We start from the raw sequence: 10,000 nt of genomic DNA on the forward strand, positions 1-10,000 counted from the left end.
ATATATATATATATATATATATATATATATATATATAGATATATGGTGGGCGAAGTGGCCGAGAAATTAAGGCATTGCACTGTGATCCGGAAGGTCCAGGGACTAAGCCCCGCTTCAGGCACTTTGGATTATTAACCCCCAATTTGCTCACTTGGACAACATGGGTGATTCTTGTTGACATCAGACATTTTGTCTGATGAATTATCTATATTCCTTCGTGGAATGCATAGGCGACGATATCTTATGATGTCGTAGCGGAAGAGCATAATTTCTTTTTTTTTTTTAAATATATATATATATATAGAATATAAATATATATATATATATATATATATATATATATATATATATATATATATATATATATATATATCATCATCATCATTGCCTTTTTAACCCTGGGTCAGGGTATAGGCCACAGACAAACAGTTTCCATCCTTCTCTATCCTGAGCCAACTTTTTTTTATCTCATTCCAGGTCTTACCACTTCTCTGTATATCAGCTTCTTTAATTCTTCTCCATGTTCCTCGTGGCCTTCCCCTTGATCTTCTGCCCTGAGGGTTCCAGTCCAATACTTTCTTTGTTATAGTTGAGTCATTCTTTCTAAGCGTGTGTCCAATCCACCTCCATATAATATATATATATATATATATAAATAATATGTATTTATTTATTTGATTTCTTATCATCTCCATCACTATCAGAACCATCCCATTAACGATGACTCAAAAAATAATGGTCTCATTATCTCTTTCGATTCTCACCAACTCCATCCGATCAACTCAAGACAAAAGCAGATTATGACCAGGTCAAGAACGTAGCTTCCCTGACAAAGACGGAAGCAACTCTCCACCTAGACCAACCTAAACAGATGCTTGTCTTGGATGCAGACAGCTTGACAGAACCAGGGCATGTGGTCAGGACCTACAGGCTCATTGAGGACTATAGTAAGGTGTGTTGATAGAATCTCAAGCCTGCCGTTACGAAAAAAATCGTAGAATTGCGGAATTTTAGCTCCAATTTCAGAATTTCATGAGCATCTCTGTCACTTATTGAATATGAACGGTTATGCCAGAATGCATAATTTTAAGGATTTTGAAGTGCTATTTACTTATTGTGGGGATAAATTGTTGATTTTTAAAAGTTAACTATAGCGACTGCAATTTTTAACTCCCAAAAATAACTAATTTTTGCATTTTCAAGTATGCAGGTCTGGAATCTGCAATGGTGGGCGATGGGTTTGATTGTGGTGTTGACGTCGGTTATGATGGCAGTTGTAGTGGTGGTGATTGTGTTGGTGGCGGTTGAGTGGTTATGATGGTGCTAATGGTTGTTAATAATATAGCAGCGGTGGTTGTCGATATAGTGGTGATATTTGTATTGGTGGGTGGTCACGGTGGTTGTGATGGTAGTAGTGTTGGCGTTGGTTGTGAGGTGGTAGTTTCAGTCGCAATGATCGTGATAGTGGTTGCTAATATGCAGCACTGGTGGCTGCCGTAGATATAGTGGTGGTGGTGGTGGTGGTGGTGGTGGTGGTGGTGGTGGTGGTGGTGGTGGTAGTGGTGGTGGTGGTGGTGGTGGTGGTGTTGGTGGTGGTGGTGGCGTGGTAGTGGTGGTGGTGGTGGTGGTGGTGGTGGTGGTGGTGGTGGTGGTTTTGATTGCGGTTGTAGTGGCGTCGGTTGCGAGGTGGTAGTACCAGTAGCCATGATGCTAATGTATTAGTTGCGGTTGGCTACATCTCCACACTGGAAGTCTCCAGCCAGTCTTTAAATTCGTCACCTCAGTTAGTTGAGGACAGCCTCGAAACCTCCCGCCAATCTCGTCACAGGGCAGTGTAGGATTATGTGATCTGCTGTCTCTGGCATTCCCCGACAGTGGAGACAGTCGGCTGACTCCCTCAGACCCCATCGATGCATGTTTGCACCAGTCCTGTCGTGGCCTGTCAGTAATCGGTTTTAGGCGACCCATTGTTTTCGATTGCCATTCCTGAAGCCTGGCATAAGTTCTATTGTGTCTTTGATTACCCCGCCTCCCTTGGACATGGTATTTGTCCAATCTTCCTTCCAGGCTTCCCCAATATCGCAAATTTTTCGCTCTGAGTGGTAGGGCTTCCTGGATTTGATTCTTGATGTTCTGGGAGCTTCATTAGTAATGTTTTTTAACGATGCTAACAGTTGAATATTGGTGGTTTTCGTGAATGTCGTAGTGTTGGTGGTGGTGGTGGTGGTGGTGGTGGTGGTGGTGGTCGTTGTGGTGTTTGCGTCGGTCGTTTGGTGGTACTGCAAGTGGCCAAGCTGGTGATTGTGGTGGCTATGATAGAAGAGGTGGTGGTTCTCGTGGATGTATTTATAGTGTTGGTGGTGGTGGTTGTGGTGGTGGTGATAATATTGGCAGGGATTATAAGGGAGGTTGCGGTGCTTATTGTGACTGTGGTGGTTATGATGTGGCGGCGATAGTAATTGTGTTGTGGTAGTAGCAGTGGTGCCAAAGATCAAGCTGTTGAGCAACTTTCAGTTTACAAATATTTGGGTATTTTAAATGACAATAAATAGCAGTGGCATTTACAAACCGATGTTATCTCTAAATTGAACAAAAGAATGTATTTTATTCGGAAACTTTCAGAATTTGACATAGACAAAACGTTATGCACCCTTTTTTATAGATCCGTTTTGGAGACCGTCATTACTTTTTGTATTACAGCATGGTGTGGAAATGCCAGTATTTGCGACATTAAGGAAATTGATTGGATAATTGATAAATCCAGGAGTTATACACCCCCAAATTCCAATGTGGAAGAACTGTTCAAGAGATTTTGTCTAAGTAAAATGGAGAAAGTTATGAAGGTTGGCGATCACCCCTTTCACAAATATATTAAGTTCTCCATGAGGAGCCAACGCCTCGTGTCTATAAAAACAGAGACAAGAAGTCACCTTAATTCATTTTTGCCACATTGTGTTCGAATTTTTAACGCGGAACTGTGATTTAAACTAAATACTATTTTTTAAATATACACACACAAGTTCGTACTAGAGGCCACAGGTATGGTCTATCTCAATTTATCAAATTAATATATAAAGTGTCGCTATTGGTTCTTGGTTCTATATTTTTTACATTTTTGTGCATTTATATATATATATATATATATATATATATATATATATATATATATATATATATTATATATATATATATGTATGTATACATTGTCGCCATAGGTTCTCAACTTTGTGTTTATACATTGTTATGCATGCAACGTCTGTAAACGAATTTCTATTTTTTTTTTTGGATGAATAAAGTTATATTATATATTATTATTATTATTATTATTATTATTATTATTTATTATTATTATTATTATTATTTATTATTATTATTATTATTATTATTATTATTATTATTATTATTATTAAAGATGGTGGTGGTGGTGGTGGTGCTGATGATGATAATGATGATGATGATGGTGGTGGTTCTGAAGGTGGTAGAAGTGTGATGTCGGTGACTGCGATTGTGGAGGTAGTGATGCTAAGTAGTTGTAGTGTGATGAGGTTATTTAATATATTTTATTCAGCATCAGGGTTGGTACATCCAAGGCAAGTCATGTTATAAGATTCCTCTTCCAGTTTCACCTGCAAATCTACCAGCTCCCTGTATTCCGGGTAAGAGGTTTTTAATGAGACCTTTTTGTCTCTTGAATTATAATTAATAATGAATACTCCTTCAACTCCAACGTACAAGGCAAATTGAGTTTATTCCGGTGCCTGTGGAGTTAAACGGAAAGTATAATCTGTTAGCATCATTTGAATATAATTCTTGTCTGATTCAAAACAATCATATATATATATATATATATTTATATATTATATATATATATATATATATATACTATTTTGTAAATATTATATATAATTATATATATATATATATATATATATATATATATATATATACATATATATATATGTATATATATATATATATATATATATATATATAATATATATATATAAGTATTTTAATTGGGAGAACAACAAGGTTGGAAAACTCTTACTTATTATATTTTCTTCTCTCTCATCAAGACGGATCTGTACTTGTAGGTCAGTACAATCTTGGTACGGACGAGGCAGTACAGACCTGGACACTCCCAAACACCAACATATCCGCTTTGCAGCGTCTCACTGTGGCAGTCTCAGGTTGCGTCCCCATTCAGTCCACCAGCGTTGAGTTTGGGAAAAGTAAGTGGCCACACGTATTTTATAAATACAATACTCGGCGTGGATTCCTCACTGCCACCAACCATTTTATAAAAAATGAAATTTTACATCGTTATACAAGGGCCAATTTCATGTAAGCGGACTAGATTTAGTTATTTACTAGTCTAGTAAATGACTTGCTAGTTTTAAGTCTAAACGGAGCAAGTGACTAAAAAATCGGATTCTATGACCGTTTTATAGTCTCTGACTAGCTAGGCTCTTGCCAAGAAGTGGGCGTTGTAAGGACTAGTTCGGTTATTTTGTGCTGGTTACATCAAGCTCTCAAGTACACAATCAGGTAAGATACCAGTTTTCATACTTTAAACGCAAAAGATTTCCAAAGAAAAAATAAGCCACACATCCGCTCTAGATAATATTTCGTTCCGTTTCATATTGTGAACTTCCTTTTGCCATGATGAATCAAATCACGTGATATTGACTGCTGACTGATCAGACTACAATGATGGCCATGGTCGACTATCAATTCTAAATTTAGGCCAATGAAAGTTTCATTGAGACTCAAACAAATTGAACCAAAAAAAATAACAACAAACAAACAAACAAAAGAGAAAGTGTGCTCAAATGAATCACGTTATTTCAGTCAGTTACAATGCCAGCAGAATGAATTTTGACTCCACTATACTTTCTAATCGTTTTTTAAAAATTATTTTGTTGTTGTTGTTCTTTGAAGCGAACCCTTCCACTTTGAGTCTCCGTTCACTCGCAACTCGCTAGCCGATTAGATTCGGACACTTTTAGCCTCTGTCATTCGTAACCGACGCATTGTCCTTCCGAATCGAAGCTCTCTCAACCTAAAAATAGCTGCTATCTTGTCGACGCTATGGTGTATCCTAGTAACTAGCCTAAGACTAAAGCATGAATTATTGCCTCAGCAAATGACTAAAACGTGACCAAACGTAGTCCGAAAGTTCCGCGATTTTAGTCTGGGACTTGCTTGGTCAGCAAACATGAAATCCGATTTTTTCAAGTTCTTGACTATAGTCAGAGACTAAGCGCTAGTCCGCGTTCATGATTACAAGCCAAGGCGTACCAAGCCAATAACAACATGTATACATACATACATATATATATATATATATATAATATATTATATATATATATATATATATATATATATATATATAGATTTTGTTTTTATTTTTGACAGACACAACGTTGTTTCTTGTCAGGTATTAATTTAACACTTAAGGACTGCGAGAGATTGTGAGAAAAAAAAAACCTTTCCGAGTACGCAACTTTGCATCGCAAAGATAAGGGAGAAAAAAATCTCAGCTGAGCCCGAACCTATTTTTAAAAACATTTATCTATTGATACATCTTTTCATTTACACATCAATTCATCCACCCATCTGAGCGGCGCATAGTTGAGTCCTTGGAAAAGGCTCTTTACTTACATTATCTCACGTAATCGTTTGTATAATGAATACCTACCTGGCCGTTAACAGCTTTATCTCTGTCGGGAAAATTATAATATCACCTAACAGGCGTCATGTTTTGCCCTGTATGTTAAGTGCTGCTGTTGGTTAGAGACCACTTGTACAGCACACTAGTGGATATCGCGCTATATACAGTTTGGTGTGTTGGTAGACTGCGGATATTATGAGCTTTTTAGAAAATATTGGCGTCGATGGCTCAGTTGTTAAGTGTCTGGGCTTGTAATAAAAGAAAGCAATGTTGGACATGGTCAGTGATAAGAAATCCTAATACTGGCGTTGTGTGCTTTAAATACATTATCCCACTTATCACATTCTGAATACGCTTCAACAGTCGTAACGTCACTTCCCTCGTAATGACGCATGGTAACTTAGTAACTGGCTCTAAACTATCGGAACAATGGCGGACGCCCTTATGAAATATTTCTCCGACAAGCATAAAAGCGTATCCAGAGGGAAAACAAAACCATTATAAATGTGATCATGTTTTGACTTTTACATATTCTGATCACAAGACATATGAAAAGTTTTAGCCAGCATGAAGAATAAAAAGTACCAATTTTCTTTTATTTAGAACCACGATGGCCACCGTTGCTGGGTAACGTGACATCAGACTATTGAATCCAATTAGTACCTTGCAATTAGCTAACCTTGACATTATAAGAATTAGTGTACTTGTGTAAGGCGCCTATTCGGCAAAATGTTAAATTAGGGAACAGGCCCTGGTGTAAACTAAATATCCGAAAAAGTACCTATGTATGAAACCAGTTTTTTAAATTGCATTTTTCCGCTTTGTTTAGCACTGCTCCATATACACTGTTTCAGATCTTTATAGAAGGCAATAAAAAATAAATAGGGGAATCTGCCTCTTGGGTCTATTCCAAGAGAAGACTGGGATAACCCAAGCGTTAGCCGCAATGCAGCTGCGCAAATTGAGCTAGGGCGAGGTGACTTGCTCAAGGTCACACAGCGCTACGGTGGGTGATCGAACTCGGTACCTTTCGGGTACGAAGCAAAGACCGTACCGGTGAACCACGATATAAAATGGATATCATGTTTTATGTAGTCTGCCGAAGGGATAAATGACGCAATGTGAAGTGTACTCAGCACAGTGAGTCTATGGAACTGTTATACAAATAGTCCTTTTCATTTGTGATAGTATGCGGTCTTGTGGTTTCACACTCGCCTGTGGATCAGAAGATTCACGGTTCGGGTAACGAGCGGCGCATCCTTGAACCCTTGGAAAAGGCTTTTTCCACATATTCTCTCATAATTTTTTAGCTTTTTTTCTTTTTTTTTTTAGCTTTTTTTATATTGCGTAATATCTACTAAATGTGCTCAAAGTACCTTAAACTCAGGAGTATAATGGTCGTGAATAGTATTGTGATATTGGAGTTATTGATTTTTCCCTTGTATGAACGTAAGTTTTACATTAAACTACCCATATAGGTATTTTATCTATCTTTCCATCCAACGACCAATCCATCCATCCATCTGTCTATCCACAGCCTCCTCTATGACGACTACACTGTTCGGCAATTTGACAAAAGGAATATCCGATCCATCCATCTTCGATATTCCCAGCTTTTGTCACCAATAGTAGTTACGTTTTACGTATATGCAATGAATAAATTACAATGTGAAATTGATTGTAAGCTTCAATTTAATTACAAAAACAGATCAAATTAAAGTTTCATGTTTTCCCTTTATCAATAAAACAGGATAAATAAACCACGACAGATGAATGAAATAATGTGGTAGTGGCATATTAGCAGGTCTGATAACCGAACGTATTTATGGGATTGATTTAACAGTATTGTGTTGTCAACAAGCCCATAACAATTTCATTCATCCTCTTTCATTCATCCTGTTTTGTTGATAAAGGGGAAACCCGAAACGTTCATTTGATCTGTTTTTGTGATTAAATTTAAGCTTACAATAAATTTCACATTATTATTTATTTCTTCGAGCTTCGAGCAGCAACATTTACATCAACTAATCGATGGCACACTCAATACATTTAAATGCCAGTTTTGTTTTGTTTTGTTTGTTTTCTTTTTTTTTCCCCATATTTTTACAAAATTTCAAATAATCTACAACATATGTCGTTTTCATGCTGGCCATATTAATTTTGACTCTCACTCTCAACCCATGTGCACATAATAGCAGGTCAGATAGCCGAACGTATTTATGGGATTGATTTAACAGTGTTGTGTTGTCAACAAGCCCATAACAATAATTTGGGTTATCAGACCGCAACTAAGTACAGGTCGATCTCAACTAATCTACAGCGCACTCATTCTTTAAACGTTTTAATTTCTTTGTTTATTTATTTATTTATTTGTTTTTGTTTGTTTGTTGTTGTTGTTATTGTTGTTTTGTGTTTTATTTATTTTTGCCAATCATTTTCAACAAATAAACTACGTCACACTCATAACATTAAAATAGCCTCCCTTTATTTCCAACTCCAAATATCGATCAATTAAGACAACCCACAACTTGTCAAAAATGTGATTTTATTATGTCCTCCAGCTTCAAAGTACGTATGAAATAAAGAAAGTTTTTACTGCTTTCCAAGTTAAATATGTTTGGAACATGTTTCTGACATGTGCACTCTTATTGGCCACTAAGAAGACTAACCAGATAAAATTGAATTGACTTCCAACTTATGTTGTAGGAACATTTGATGATGATAGCTATTCCAATCTCACAAACCGATGTGTAAGCGTCACACGAGCTTTCACGTGGCGCAACTGGCCAGTGGATGTGCTCAAAGCGCTTAATAAGGCGTCATAAGCCAACAGCAAAACTATTCATGTAGAACAAGACATCACGTCTGTTCCCGGCTAATTTTATACCCGATTGCGATAATAGGAAATAAATAAGGAGTCTTTTCCGAGGACTCAACTTTGCGCTGCCCAAAATAAGAGATAAACCAGCGGCATAGCGGTCCAAAGGAGGGTGTCATACCAACAGACCAGAATGCTGTATGCCAATAAATGTGCCTCTTCAAATTCAACAATGGCACCATTAGAAAAAGACCATATGTGACCCTTCGCCTCAAAACGGTATTAAGTCGGGATGGCTAAGATATTGAAAATTGAATTTATAGCCAGAAATATCAGACTTGTGTTGAGTTTGTATGTTTTATTGAGGAGAATGGACACCATATTTTAGGGTGATAATGCCAACAATTTATATTTTTGATCAGTTTAACATTTAATTCGGCTTTTAAGCATATGGTTCGTTCCGACATAATACCGTTTTGAGACGAAGGTTCACATATTGATACAATCACAAATGATGCTTTAGTTAAGAGTGATTGTTGACATGGAATAATTCCACAAAAGATTAATTTACATTCATCCATTTCTCCCAGCAAAGATTGAACAGACAAAATATAGCTAGTTGTCTCATTATAGAACAAGAAGACAAACCAAAATGGAAAGGATAAAATAGAGTAACAAAGACACAGCAAAGGTGGACTGATATAGACTGACCAACCCTCCCTCACCAAGAAGGTCAAATCCCCCCCCCCCCCCCCCCAACCAAAATCGCCCTAAGGGTTCGTTCCATTGAAAGCGGCTGCCCCCTCCCCAAAGAAAAATCATAATAATTTATTTTTTTAATATAAAAAAGAACACCAAAAATGAGTGTACCATCAATAGAATCCAATACCGACTTTTATTATAGACTTATATGATATGTTTGATTGCAATGCATTATTATGAGTTGTGATACAATTAAAACTACAGTCATAGAAACATTCAAGAGGAACCATTCGTTGTATCAAACAATGTTTTATAGCACGATAACATTTTTCCATTCGTATAATCATTATAACATTTTCATCATTCATTACATCAAATATTATACATTTTCACCATGCATTACATCAAATATTGATGAAGTGTTGTAACAGTTTCATCATTCAATACATCAAATATCATTGCATAACATTTCCACAATTCATGACATATTACATCAAAAATTACATTTTTAGCGCTTTAACGAGTTTCCATTCATTATATCAAATATTACATCAAATCAACACAACATATTCATCATTAATTATATCATAAATTGTACTCTATCTGGCAAATCACTTTTTTATATTTTGGCTAGAAAACTTCCATTTCAAATCTAAATCGATTATAAAAATGACACCAACCTGTCAACAAGTCTTTAACTTCAAAGGAGTCTCTGGTTTGAGAACATTTTTCAAAAAGTTAAAAGTTATTTTTATCAATCAATGTTGGAGGATCAAGTTATATGACCTTTGCTTGTCCATAATGAC

The 10,000-nt window shown here is 36.4% G+C and overlaps 1 protein-coding gene across 4 annotated transcripts in view; it reads left to right on the top strand.

The window, feature by feature from the left end:
• Positions 1-8,140, top strand: part of LOC144978248 (ependymin-related protein 1-like) — a 13,097-nt gene extending 4,957 nt beyond the window's left edge. For 2 of the 4 annotated variants that reach the window (XM_078924079.1, XM_078924080.1), the window contains 4 exons: positions 788-952; positions 3,569-3,656; positions 4,077-4,232; positions 7,212-8,140. In XM_078924079.1, the coding sequence (XP_078780205.1) occupies positions 788-952; positions 3,569-3,656; positions 4,077-4,232; positions 7,212-7,303 (501 nt within the window). In that variant the 3' untranslated portion in view covers positions 7,304-8,140. The remainder of the gene's footprint in view (positions 1-787; positions 953-3,568; positions 3,657-4,076; positions 4,233-7,211) is intronic. The other 2 variants (XM_078924077.1, XM_078924078.1) reach the window with 2 other exon arrangements.
• The last annotated feature ends 1,860 nt before the right edge of the window (positions 8,141-10,000 follow it).

The sequence above is a fragment of the Berghia stephanieae genome, chromosome 8, assembly GCF_034508935.2.
Source record: "Berghia stephanieae isolate SIO BIC M18660-M18661 chromosome 8, UCSD_Bste_1.3, whole genome shotgun sequence".
NCBI classification, from domain to species: Eukaryota; Metazoa; Mollusca; class Gastropoda; order Nudibranchia; family Aeolidiidae; genus Berghia; species Berghia stephanieae.